This window comes from Aquarana catesbeiana, linkage group LG03 (genome assembly GCF_042186555.1).
Source record: "Aquarana catesbeiana isolate 2022-GZ linkage group LG03, ASM4218655v1, whole genome shotgun sequence".
Taxonomy (NCBI): domain Eukaryota; kingdom Metazoa; phylum Chordata; class Amphibia; order Anura; family Ranidae; genus Aquarana; species Aquarana catesbeiana.
Window position 1 is genome coordinate 10,540,652 of NC_133326.1, and position 14,790 is coordinate 10,555,441.

At 41.3% G+C, this 14,790-nt stretch overlaps 1 protein-coding gene across 2 annotated transcripts in view; it reads right to left on the reverse strand.

The window, feature by feature from the left end:
- Positions 1–266: 266 nt before the first annotated feature.
- Positions 267–14,790, reverse strand: part of MORF4L1 (mortality factor 4 like 1) — a 33,898-nt gene continuing 19,374 nt past the window's right edge. For both annotated transcript variants that reach the window (XM_073618257.1, XM_073618256.1), the window contains exons 7-10: positions 12,592–12,680; positions 7,239–7,411; positions 7,065–7,149; positions 267–3,355 (exon numbers count right to left, since the gene is read on the reverse strand). In XM_073618257.1, the coding sequence (XP_073474358.1) occupies positions 3,271–3,355; positions 7,065–7,149; positions 7,239–7,411; positions 12,592–12,680 (432 nt within the window). In that variant the 3' untranslated portion in view covers positions 267–3,270. The remainder of the gene's footprint in view (positions 3,356–7,064; positions 7,150–7,238; positions 7,412–12,591; positions 12,681–14,790) is intronic.

Here is a 14,790-nt window from a genome sequence, read left to right on the forward strand (position 1 = left end):
GGCAAGGAAAAGGGCCACATCCGGTCCCCAGGCCTGAGTTTTTTTTTTTTTTTTAGACCACTGCGTTCTAGCAATCTTACAATCCTGGTAATCCTTGTTAGCCAACAAAAACACAAACAGAAGTCTCAGGTTAATGTAATGCAATACACTGCACATTCCTGTCTGCAATAGTGCCCTCTCCTGGCTTTTTTTTTTTTTTTTTTTTTTTTTTTAAGACAAATTTTATTTTTATTAAAACACACAAGTCAAATTAGTAATGCACACCATGGCATTAACAGCACCTTTATTTTATAGAACATCTTTTGTACATTTAAAGCAAAACATAAAACAAGGTCATGCATTAAAAGACATTTCTGAACATCGAGGACCATGCTCAGCAAAGTGCTGCTCAAATTTTATGATAGAGAGAATGTCAAACCCCCCCCTTGGAATGGCCAATGTAGCAGAACTGCAGCCTGACAACCCAGGAGCCACTGCTTGTTAATCAGGGCAAACATTCTCCCCATCGTGTCACACATACACATTTCAGTATTAATTGTAGAAGCCACCAGAACACTCAAAAAAACAGAGCTCTGTGCTCATCCACGGCTTTTATTTCATACTTTTGTGGGGATGCTGTGACACCCCCCACCGTCCCGCCCAACAAATCAACACAGATATGCAGAACTAACATTTCAGGTCTCTTAAAAACAGCTACACGACAAACTTTTTTTTTAATGGACACCAGTTAAAAGATTTTTTTTTGACACACCCAGATGCAGAAATGCTAACAGGACAAGCAGTTACTGTTATAAAACAAGAAAATAACAGGAAATGAGTCAAAAAGCACTTCTAGAAGAAGGCGGGTGCATAACACTGCCGGCCACCCCCATCTGCCAGCATTTACCTCCAAAGCCCTTCAGCTCAGAACGGGGAAAAAAAAAAAAAAAAATTATGTATAGAATGGTTATATCCTCTTGACCAGGTTGGTGAATCAATCTTCTCTCTACACAATAGAGCCAAACTGTTTTGCATAAGACGTAGCTCAAGCCAATGAGATGTGTGGCTCCAGCTACGCCCCTGTGACGCGTTTCGTCCCAGCCATCGGGGCTCGATCATAGGAGGTGGGAGATATGTGCGGGACTTACATTGGCAACATCGACCGTGAAGGGAAAGTGAAAACGTATGCAATATGTATTTGACAAGGAAGGTGTGTTGAAAATATGAGTTGAGACAAAAAAGGAAAAAAAAAAAAAAAAAAAAAAAAAAAAAACAGAGAAAGGGGGGAAAAAAAATTGTAAAACATGAAAACTGAATAAAATTGGTGAAAATCAAGAATAGAGAAAAATGAAAAAAAAAAAAAAAATGAAAAAAAAAAATTATTCATGATTTTCACCAGTTTTCTTTATACTCCCCCCCCCTTTTTCTCCATATCCTTTTAAATTGGTCTCTTCATATTATTTTCAACAAACCTTTCTTGTCAATACATATCACACGCACACGTCTTCACTTCCCCTTCATGGCGGATGATGCAAATACAAGTCTCTGTCCTGCTCATATCTCCCACCTGTGTGACCAAGCCCTGACAGGCGGGGCGAAACACGGCCTCACGTCTCTTTAGCACCAGGTGGGTTGGAGCGGCGCTGGCTGAGGCCTCACATTATGTTAGCGTCGGGTAGGTTTGAGTGGTGTTCAATGGAACGGAGCTGGCTGAGGCCTCATCTCGTCAGCGCCAGGTTGGTTGGAGTGGTATTAGTTGGAGCAGCGCTGGCTGAGGCCTCACATCCCATTAGCACCGGGTTGGTTGGAGTGGTGTTCGCTGGAGCGGCACTGGCTGAGGCCTCACATCCTGTTAGAACCAGGTTGGTTGGAGCGGTACTGGCTGAGGCCTCACATCTCGTTAGCGCCAGGTTGGTTGGAGCGGTATTCCCTGGAACGGAGCTGGTTGAGACCTCACATCTCATTAGCATCAGGTGGGTTGGAGCGGCGCTGGCTGAGGCTTCACATTAGGTTAGTGTCGGGTAGGTTTGAGTGGTGTTCGATGGAACGGAGCTGGCTGAGGCCTCATCTCGTCAGCGCCGGGTTGGTTGGAGCAGTATTCGCTGGAACGGAGCTGGCTGAGGCCTCACATCTCGTTAGCGTTGGGTTGGCTTGAGTGGTGTTCGCTGGGGCGGCGCTGGCTGAGGCCTCACATCTCGTTAGAGTCGGGTTGGTTGGAGCGGTAGTCGCTGGAACAGAGCTGGCTGAGGGCTCACATCTTGTTAGAGTCGGGTTGGTTGGAGCGGTAGTCGCTGGAACAGAGCTGGCTGAGGGCTCACATCTTGTTAGCGCCGGGTTGGTTGGAGCGGTAGTCGCTGGACTGGAGCTGACTGAGGCCTCACATCTCGTTAATGTCAGGTTGGTTTGAGTGGTGTTTGCTGGGGCGGCGCTGGCAGAGGCCACACATCACCGTAGCACCTGGATCGGTTTGAGTGGCATCTCGTGCAAAACAGTTGGACATTTTTGGATGAGTGAACCCGACGCCTGCTCCCGTTTTCTGAACACCGGCAAGCCTCGGCTTTGAGCGGCGCTTCAAGTTTCTTAATCTACACAATAGGTCGATTGAAGAAAAAAGGTTTACACACCTAGAGAGCGATCTTTTAAAATAAAATTGCACTGAAGATAAAAATTAAGACATTGTGACGGGCTTCAACTGAGGTTAGGGTATACTTTTGGTCCCAGGGCCCATACAAAATCCCACTAAAACTGTGAATCAACATGAAGTCAGGAGTACGTTAACAAAATACAAGGCATCCGATTACAAGGCATTTTTTTTTTTTCTCAGAAGTCCAGGATGTTAACAGCAGCCTTGTTGTTCCAGAACACCTGAAGAACCATTTTCAGCGCAAGATCTTCCAGATGGGAGTGGCCCAATGCCAGGGCGTGAGAGTACATATCACGTGAACAAATACCAAGGCTGCAAACCACACAATCACCATGAAAGCAGTACTAGAAAGCCGGGGAGACTGTCTGATTTCAGTTCAGAAATAGTCTTCAGCCACGCACCCAATGCGTCTAGAATACTGGACAAAAGTTCAGATGTCTCCAGTCACTGATAAACATGGCTGTCTCGGGTCTGAAGGCTAGTGGTCTGAAGCCTCCCCCCCCTTACAATCCACAAGATCATTCACAATGAAGAAAAACACGCATTCTTCTCATCCGCCAGTCACTTGTAAGGTCACACTAGAATGATGGCAAGCAAGCCTTGGACACTCGCTGCTACATCTTGAGCAGAAATGGTCGATATGGAGACTATACAGCCTTCCTGTGGTATTCAGGGGGTGCAACCTCATAGTCGCTGGCACTGAACAATGTGGAGGAATTTTTGGCCAAATACCTGGAAAGTGTGAAAGAGAAAAAAAAAAAAAAAAAAAGTTTAACAAGAAGTACTTCTGTAAACGGTTTACCAATCAAAGTGGAACTTTACCCATAACAACTTGATAACAAAATAATGTTCTATAGCAAGAAACACACATTCCACATTAATCATGCTACCAAAATGAGTGTGTGCTGTAAATTGCCACCAGCATGGCTCCAGTTTCTTCTTGCTGAAGGCTGCCAATTTGCTGAAGCCCAGGGCCCCTGCTGTAAATGATAAAGCGGAACTAAACCCATCAATATACCAGTTTGATTTGATTGTGTTGTCAACCACATCAAATGGCCAGTGTCAGAACCTGTTCCCCAGACGACGTCATTTTGAGACGAAATGTACGTCGGGAGGTTGACGTGCTGACGTCATCACGGTGCACTTTGTGTGCGGACGGGTGTCTGCAAGCCGGCCGGCAATTTTTTATGGATGTTTTATCTTCAGTTTTGTGTAAGTGTAACTTTTCATTTTTAATAAACCTATAATAGCTTGATTTACACTATGGTGAGCTTCTCACCATTCTCTTGGGTTTTTGATCGGTACCTTGCCCTGTATACCCGTTGATTTGAGGTCACCTGGCTCGCCTTCGGTGTAACTACAGAGAGTTGCTGCTGCTGGATCGATGTCCGGACACTGACCGATTATACAGGCTTATTTAAGCTTGCCCTCCGGTAAGCGTGCATTCTATGTGGTGGAGGATCACATCAGAGGGTGGTGTCTTTGTATTAAGGAGTTTATTTCACCTTCACTGTTATCACTGGACCCATATCACTGGACTGTTTAATTACTTATTGAGGACTTTTTATATTTTTTGTTCTCAGTGGTATCTAGAATGTTTTTCATTTCACCACGGTTACTCACTGACTTTTAATTTTAATAATTATGCGCAGCTTTTTCTTTTGTATTCATTGTTTTGTGTATCTCTCACAATTCTGAGCTGCAGCCATTTTTTTATTAGTTTTATTTATGTTAGGTAGCGCTGTATTTTTTCCTATTTTACCAGTTTGATTTGATTGTATTGTCAACCAAACTGTTAAACCATCAAATGGCCAGTGTCAAAATTGATCACATGTGCAACACCATGGTAGTTGCAGCTCAAAACAGAAAGGATTGGAAGGTTTAATTCCCCTTTAAGGCTGTCAGCAGAATGGCCTCTACAAACTCCACAATGCCTAAAAATGGAAAGCTACTGAGCATGTGCAGAGCAGGGTGTTATTAGATTTTAACCACTTGCCGACCAGCCGCCGTCATTATACTGCGGCAGGTCGGCGCGATCCCGCGAGCCGTCGTAGATATACAACGGCTCGTTTAAGCGGAATAGCAGGCGCCTGCTGCACTGCAGGGGTGCCGATGCTCGTGGCCGTCGGTCGCGATGACCGCCGCCCAGGAGCGATAGCGGACACGAGAGGTAGAGCAGGGACAGTTGTGTGTGTAAACACACAAATCCCTGTTCTGAGAGGATATGCAGATCGAGATTTCCTAATAGCTAGGAACCACGATCTGTCATCTCCTATAGCAGTGATGGTGAACCTCGGCACCCCAGATGTTTTGGAACTACATTTCCCATGATACTCAACTACACTGCAGAGTGCATGAGCATCATGGGAAATGTAGTTCCAAAACATCATTGGTGCCAAGGTTCGCCATCACTGTCCTATAGTCAGTCCCCTCCCCTACAGTTAGAATACAGTCAGGTAACACAGTTAACCCCTTGATCACCCCCTAGTGTTAACCCCTTCCCTGCCAGTGACATTTATACAGTAATCAGTGCATTTTTATAGCACCGATCGCTGTATAATTGTCAATAATCCCAAAAATGTGTCAAAAGTGTGATGTGTCCACCATAATGTCGCAGTCATGATAAAAATCGCAGACCACCACCATTACTAGTAAAAAAAAATAATAATAATAATAATAATAATAATAATAATAATAATAATGTTAATCTATCCCCTATTTTATAGACGCTATAACTTTTGCACAAACCAATCAATATACGCTTATTGCGATTCTTACCAAAAATATGTAGACGAATACATATATTGACCTAAACTGAGAAAAAAAAATAGTTTTTAAAAAAAATTGGGGATATTATAGCAAAAAAGTACAAAATATTGTATTATAGCGCAAAAAATAAAAACCGCAGGCGTCATCAAATGCCACCAAAAGAAAGCTCTATTTGTGGGGAAAAAAAGGACGTCAATTTTGTTTAGGTACAACGTCGCACGACCGCGCAATTGTCAGTTAAAGCGACGCAGTGCCGTATCGCAAAAATGCTCTGGTCATTGAGCAGCCAAATCTTCCGGTGCTGAAGTGGTTAAACAGTATAGGGACTTTAATTTGAATGTTTTCCATAGATATACCTGCAAAAGGGGTCAGCCTGAAGTGATCCAGCAGGACTTCATTTTCTGACTAAAGTTTTACTTTAAAGCGATTATAAACCCTTTTTTTTTTTTTTTAAAAACATATCATACTTACCTCCACTGTGCAGTTTGTTTTGCACAGTGTGGCCCCGATGCTGGTCTTCTGGGGTCCCCCAAGGGCGCTCATGGATCCACCTTGCATCGGCAAACCCCCTAGGAGAAGCGCTCTCCCAGGGGGCTACCTTGCGGGCACGCTCCCGAGTCAAGCATTTGCGTCCATAGACACAGAATGCCGGACTCAGCCCCGCCCCACGCGATTTGCCCCTTATTTTCAGGAGAAAAAGTGCGTGTTGTACACTAATAAATACGGTATTTAAAAAGGGCCCAAAATACATCCCTGGGAATTACAGACCAGTTAGCCTAACATCAATAGTATGTAAACTCTTGGAGGGGATGATAAGGGACTATATACAAGATTTTAGTAATAAGAATGATATCATTAGCAGTAATCAGCATGGATTCATGAAGAATCGTTCTTGCCAAACCAATCTATTAACCTTCTATGGAGGAGGTGAGTTGCCATCTAGATAAAGGAAGGCCCGTAGACGTGGTGTATCTGGATTTTGCAAAAGCATTTGACACAGTTCCCCATAAATGTTTAGGCCCCATGTACACAGGACGCTGAGGAAAAGTCCTCTGAATTTTTTTGACGCCTTGAAACCGGCGTTAAAAACGCCTGTTTAGCTGCGTTTGCATGCCGCTTTTAACCACGTTTGCGTCTAGAAACGTTTGTTAAGATTACCTCATTTAAGACCCCCCAAGCTCAAAAAACATTTAGTCAACTATTTCAGCCATTTTCACCAGAGTCAGTAGCAGCAGCAAAGAGCAGTTGTCTACTTGTATTTGCCTCTATTTCTGTGCTTTTTTTTTTGCAATGGATCCCATAATGAGCATATGTGAGGAAATGCTCCTGACATTGCTCTTGATGAGGCTAGAACGACGTAGAAAATTGCGTGAGAGGTCCAGAGTCACCTGCCACAAGTTCTGTGCCCAGGGATGTATTTTGGGCCCTTTTTAAACATTGGTGCTACATTGGCTTTTCTCCAGTCAATAGACCGTCAGTAAAAATTAGGAACAATGGTCTGGCAATTACTTGACTGAGTTCCCCAAGTACCCTCTCGGGTGCAAGCCATCTGGTCCCGGTGATTTATTAATGTTAAGTTTCCCAAGTCTATTTCTAATTCTGTCCTCTGTTAGCCACGGGGGTGCTTTCTGTGATGTGTCATGGCCATTACAAATCACAATAAATCACTCACTTCAGGAAGTCATGCAGGTAGTTCAGTAGAAGGGCCAGGCTCTTCTCATCCAATGGAGTATATGATAACATTGCTCCAATACGAACTATATGGACCAGAAGCAAAAAGGTAAACGTAAGAAGAGTAGAACAATACTAAAGGGTAATGCATAGTACCAGAATATGTATTGCTTACCGAAAAGGCGTAGCAGGTGGGGAGCACCATAGACTTGGGACATTGGGGAATCAGGGTGATCTGCCAAGATATCCGCATACTGAGGGCGCTCAAACTTGTACAGTAGCTGTGTGCCCAGCATAACATTAAAGTATTCCTTAATACCTGCTACAACTTCATTCACTGCAAATTCCCTGCAAGAAGATCACAAGTCAAACAGGTGAAAAAAAAAAAAAAAAAAAAAAAACAATATATATATATATATATATATATATATATATATATATATATATATATATATATATATATATATATATATATATATATTTTGTACAGTGCCTTGAAAAAGTATTCACACCCCTTGAAATTTCCCACGTTTTGTCATGTTACAACCGAAAAAAAAAAAAAAAGTGTATTTTATTGGGATTTTTTTAATGTGATAGACCAACACAAAGTGGCACATAACTGTGAAGTGGAAGGAAAATGATAAAATGGTTTTCAACATTTTTTACACATAAATATGTGAAACGTGTTGGGGACATTTGTATCCAGCCCCCTTTACTCTGATACCCCTAACTAAAATCTAGTGGAACAGATGCCTTCAGAAGTCACCAAATTAGTAAATAGAGTCCAATTTAATCTCAGTATAAAATACAGCTGTTCTGTGAACCCCCTCAGAGGTTTGTTAGAGAGCCTTACTGAACAAACAGCCAAGGAACCCACCAGACAGGTCAGGGATAAAGTTGTGGAGAAGTATAAAGCAGGGTTAGCTTATAAAAAAAAATCTCCCAAGCTTTGAACATCTCACGGAGCTCTGTTCAATCCATCATTGGAAAATGGAAAGAGTATGGCACAACTGCAAACCTACCAAGACATGGCCGTCCACCTAAACTGACCGGCCGGGCAAGGAGAGCATTCATCAGAGAAGAGCCAAGAGGTCCATGGTAACTCTGGAGGAGCTGCAGAGATCCACAGCTCAGGTGGGAGAATCTGTCCACAGGACAACTATTAGTCGTGTTCTCCACAAGTCTGTCCTTTAGGGAAGAGTGACAAGAAGAAAGACATTGGTGAAAGAAAGTCATAAGAAGTCCCGTTTGCAGTTTGTGAGAAGCCATGTGGAGGACACAGCAAACATGTGGAAGAAGGTGCTCTGGTCAGAGGAGACCAAACTTGAACTTTTTGGCCTAAAACCAATATGTTTTGTGTGGAGGAAAACTAACACTGCACATCACCCTGAACACACCATCCCCACCGTGAAACATGGTGGTGGCAGCATCATGTTGTGGGGATGCTTTTCTTCAGCAATCACAGGAAAGCTGGTCAGAGCCAAATACAGGGCAATCTTAGAAGAAAACCTATTAGTCTGCAAAAGACTTGAGACTGGGGCGGAGGTTCACCTTCCAGCAGGACAACGACCCGAAACATCCAGCCAGAGATACAATGGAATTGTTTAGATCAAAGCATATTCATGTGTTAGAATGGCCCAGTCACAGTCCAGACCTAAATCCAATTGAGAATCTGTGGCAAGACTTGAAAATTGCTGTTCAGACGCTCTCCATCCAATCTGACAGAGCTTGAGCTATTTTACAAAGAAGAATGGGGAGAAATGTCCTCTCTAGATGTGCAAAGCTGGTAGAGACATCCCCAAAAAGACTTGTAGCTGTAATTGCAGAGAAAGGGGGTTCTACAAAGTATTGACTCCGGGGGGCGCCATACAAATGTACCCCACACTTTTCACATATTTGTAAAAAAAAATTCAAAAAACCATTTATCGTTTTCCTTCCACTTCACAATTATGAGCCACTTTGTGTTGGTCTATCACATAAAATTCCAATAAAATACATTTACGTTTTTGGTTGTAACATGACAAAATGTGGAAAATTTCAAGGTGTATGAATACTTTTTCAAGGCACTGTGTGTATATATATATATATATATATATATATATATATATATATATATATATATATATACACATATACATACACATACATACACATACACACACACATATACATACACAGAAAGTATTTACAGCTCTTCACTTTTTCCACAATTTTTTACATTACAGCCTTATTCCAAAATGCATTAAATTCATTATTTTCCTCAAAAGTCAACAAACAGTACCCCATAATGACAACATGAAAAGTTTGTTTGACATCTTACCATTGTAAGATCTGACAAAACGATCTAAAAACACAGAAGCAGCAGACTTTGTGAAAATTAAATATTTGTGTCATTCTCAAAACTTTTGCCCAGGGGTGTACTTGTGCATTTCAAAAAATTAGAATATCAAAAAGTTAATTTCAGCAATTCAATTCAAAAAAAGTGAAACTCCTATATTTTATACAGATTCATTACACACAGAGTGATATATTTCAAGCATTTTTCTTTTAATTTTGACGATTATGTCTTACAGCGAGTGACACCCCAAAATTCAGTATCTCAGAAAATTAGATTATGACATAAGACCAATAAAAAAAGGATTTTTAATACAGAGATGTTGTCTTAGTGAGAAGTCTGTCCATGTACAGTATAGTATACACTCAATACTTGGTCGGGGCTCCTTTTGCATAAATTACGGCATCAATGCGGCGTGGTATGGAGGAGATCAGCCTGTGGCACTGCTGAGGTGTTATGGAAGGTCAGGTTGCTTTGATAGTGGCCTTCAGCTCATCTGCATTGTTGGGTCTGGTCTCATCTTCCTCTTGACAATACCCCACAGATTCTCTATGGGGTTTAGGTCAGGCAAGATTGCTGGCCAATTAAGCACAGGGATCCCATGATCATGTGACCAGGTATTGAAACTTTTGGCAGTGTGGGCAGATGCCAAGTCTTGCTGGAAAGTTAAATCAGCTTCTCCATAAAGCTGGTCAGCAGAGGGAAGTATGAAGTGCTCTAGAATTTCCTGGTAGAGGGCTGCGCTGACTTTGGACTTGATAAAACACAGTGGACCAACACCAGCAGATGACACGACTCCCTAAATCATCACTGACTGTGGAAACTTCACACTGGTCCTCATGCAACTTGGATTCTGTGCCTCAACTCTTCCTTCAGACTCTGAGACCGCGATTTCCAATTCAAATGCAACATTTACTTATATCCGAAGACAGGACTTTGGACCACCGAGCAACAGCCCAGTCCTTTTTCTTCTTAGCCCAGGTAAGACACTTCTGACATGGTCTCTGGTTCAGGAGTGGGGTGACACAAGGAATGTGACAGTTGTAGTCCATGTCCTGGAAACATCTGTGTGTTGGTGGCTCTTGAAGCACTAACACCAGCCGTAGTCCACTCCTTGTGAATCTCCCCCAAATTCTTGAATGGCCTTTGCTGAACAATCCTCTCAAGGCTGCGGTTGTCCCTGTTGCTTGTGCACCTTTTTCTACCACACTTTTTCCTTCCACTCAACTTTCCAATAATATGCTTGGATACAGCACTCTGAACAGCCAGCTTCTTTAGCAAAGACCTTTTATGACTTGTCCTTGTGGAGGGTTTCAGTGACTGTCTTCTGGACAACTGTCAAGTCAGGAGTCTTCCCCATGATTATGTAACCTACTGAACCAGGTTGAGAGGCCATTTAAAAGATCAGGAAACCATTACAGGTGTTTTGAGTTACCGTATTTATCGGCGTATAACACACTTTTTTCCCCCTTAAAATCAGGGGAAAATCGTGGGTGCGTGTTATACGCCGATCCCCCGCTGACTGAGCGGAGGAGCGAGCGCCGCCATTCATACATAGCCGAGTGTACTCGGCTAGCTCCGCTCACAGTCACACCCAGTCCCGCCCCATGATGGACATAACACAGGACTGGGCGTGACTATGAGCGGAGTGGAGCTAGCCGAACGTAGCTGAGTACACTCGGCTATGTATGAATGTCGGCGGCTCTTGGCTGCTTTCGGTTTCTCTTGTAGTGATGTGGGCGGAGCCGAGCGCCGCCGACATTCATACATAGCCGAGTGTACTCGGCTAGGTTTGGCTAGCTCCGAGTACACTCGGCTATGTATGAATGTCGGCGGCGCTCCGCCCACATCACTACGAGAGGAGCCGAAAGCACCATATTTAAAAACTGAAAAAGTCTGCAGTGTCACTGGGCAAAGCTGCAAATGACACTGACAAGGCTGCATTGATGGGCATTTAAATGTAAGTTTTTTTTTTTTTCCTTAAAAAGTTTTTTTCCCTAAAATTCCCTCCTAAACTTGGGGTGAGTGTTATACGCCGATAAATACGGTAATTATCTGGATTGTGTGACACCATGAGTCTACAATATTCAAATTTTCTGAAATACTGAATGTTGGGTTTTCACTCACTGTAAGCCATAATCAAATTTAAAAGAAAGAAATGCTTAAGTTACCACATTATTGTAAGTCGAATACTATTAAATAAATAAAAAAAAAAAATAAGAGATGCTTGAATTATATCACTCTGTGTGTAATGAATCTATACAATATAGGAGTTTCACTTTTTGAATTTAATTAGTGAAATTAACTTTTTGATGATATTCAGATTTTTTGAGATGCACCTGTATTTGTAAATGTGTGCAACCAAACACTCATGATTTGTGAGAGGAGGTCATTTTTTCTTTGGCAGGCTAGCTGGTAAGTATGCTAGGAAATATTTTTTGCTTTAAAAAACTGTTATTTTATCTGATCACCCGTAAATATTACAAAACCTACCACCGCCCTCGTTTCCCGACTATTGCCCAAACTTTGGTTCGATTGCAACACATATATTACAGATCACCGCATACACCGGAGTGAGAGCAATAAGTCTAGCACAAAACCTCCTTTGTAACACTAAACTGATGCCTTTGAAGCACCGCCTATAGAAAATATAGGGTACTGAAGTTTGTCACCATTTCATGGGCGCAACCTCATCCCTTTATATTTTACCAAAAATGTGGATAATTTATTACGTTTGTTTGCCCTTTCAGTATAAAACACACCAAGGTGAATTTATCGCTTCCTAGACGTGTGACATTAAAAATTGGAACTACCGCTATTTTATTCTCTAGGACAGTGATGGTGAACCTCGGCACCCCAGATGTTTTGGAACTACATTTCCCATGATGCTCTTGCACTCTGCAGTGTGTCTGCTTTCAGAAAATATATAATCTTTGGGGGTTTTGTGTCATCTTCAGGCCTAAAATGTTTTTTTTTTTTTTTTAATGTGTGCAAAAAAAAAAAAAAAAATACATTTAAAAAAAAAATAATCAAAAAACTGCTCTAGCAGCAAAAAGGCTAAATGGCTTTATAAAAAAAAAAAAAAATAAATAAAAAATAAAAATCAAATAACCATGTTACTTTGCCCTGGATATGCAAAAAGACAAAGGGGTATGCATTATAAAATATATTTTTATAATGCAAAAGTACGTACTTATTGTCGGTGTTCCCTCTGGATTTCTTGTAAGTAGCATATTCTTCAAGGATAGTTTCCACACTCTTCTTGGCAGGCAGATTAAACAACTACAAGAATAAGAAAACATATGTATAAAAATAGGACAGATATATAATTTAGAGCCATTTTAGGGATACCATGAACTTACATTTTAAAATATACCTGTGAATTACATCAGCTTAGCTTGTTATTGTATATTCAATAGCAGCAGCTTCAAATCTTTTTGGCAAGAGAGACCGGTTTTGTGGAAGACAATTTTTCAACGAATTGGCAGCACACCATGCTGAATCGCATGGCAATGTACAGCAGTGCAGCGTGCTGCTGTACATTGCCACGAATGAACTGTACGTTTTGTGAACTGCGAGGGCGCTGATGAGTGCTCTCAGTGTTTATGGATTCTTCTTGTTCTCCAGTAACTGGCAGTACAATATGCTGAATCGCATGGCAATGTACAGCGGCGCAGCGTGCTGCTGTACATTGCCATGAATAAACTGTACATTTTGTACACAAGACATCTTGTAGTTCTCAATGAACTGCGAGGGCGCTGATGAGCGCTCAGCGTTTACGGATTCTTCTTCTTCTCCAGTAACTGGCAGCACAGCATGCTGAATCGCATGGCAATGTACAGCGGCGCAGCAACTCCAGTAACTGCTTGTCCGTATAGGAGGTACCTGCAGAAAGCTATAAAAAAGTCTGCAGGAGCCTGGCATTGCATTTGTGATCTGCTGATGTTGAGTGCATTGCTCTGCAGGCTTCTAAGAAAAAATAAAGCCACATTTTTTTTTATCTGCAACAAAAATGCACATTATTTATTTTTTTTTTTTTAAAGTGACCTTATCCTTTAACCACTTGCTTTCCAGAAGATATACCCCCCTACATGACCAGGCCATTTTTTGCGACACGGCACTGCATTACTTTAACTGACAATTGCGCGGTCGTGCGACGCTGTACACAAATAAAATTTCCTTTTTTTCCCCACAAATTTATATATATATCTATATCTATATCTATATCTATATCTATCTATCTATCTATATTTATATTTTTTTTTTTTCAAAATTGTCGGTTTTTTGTTTATAGCACAAAAAAATTAAGGCTGGTGAGGTGATTAAATACCACCGTCATTACTAGTAAAAGAAAAGAAGTCCATAAACATATCTCATAGTTTGTAGACGCTATAACTTTTGGGCAAACCAATCCATATACACTTATTGGGTTTTTTTTTACCAAACAAAAACATGTAGTAGAATACATTCTGGCCTAAATTGATGAAGAATTATATATATATATATATATATATATATATATATATATATATATATATATATATATATATATATATATATATATATATATATATAAAATAAATTCATCAATTTAGGCCAGAATGTATTCTGCTACATGTTTTTGTTTGGTAAAAAAAAACCCAATAAGTGTATATGGATTGGTTTGCCCAAAAGTTATAGTGTCTACAAACTATGAGATATGTTTATGGACTTCTTTTCTTTTACTAGTAATGACGGCGATCAGCGACTTATATTAGGATTGTGACAGACAAAATCGAACACTAAGTAACACTTTTTTGGGAACCAGATACACCAGTACAGTGCTGTACTGTACTAACGACACTGGCTGGGAAGGGGTTAACATCAGGGGAGATCAAAGGGTTAAAGCAGAGTTCCAACATCCAATCAATTTTTTTTTTTTTCTAAATTCTTAAAGTTCATATAATGTAAATGTCCCACTCACTTGTTATTTCAAAATTACCCCCTGATGTCCGTTTGTATATATATAAAAAAAACAAAAAAAAAAAAAACTTATATTATGTGTTACTGGCAGTCGTCATCTTGCTGTGGGCATGTGAAGCCCACAAGCAGCCAGTTCCGGGATACAGTGATGCTGAGCTACTAGCATGCACCGCCTGTTCCCGCGCATGTGCATTATGTACACGTCGCAGCGCTGTAATCTTCCGGTGAAGGCATGGTTGTCGGAAGTGCCCGCCCTGGTGTGATGGCAACGAAGAAAAGATGCTGGCGTCATCGCGTCACTTACGGTTTTGGGATCTCACGATAATTAGCAGCGGCTAACCACACTGACTCCAGGGAAGATTGATTCATAGCTCCCAGGAGACAATGCGCCGCCGGATGCGACGGCGATAAAAAGGTAACCCTTAGGAAA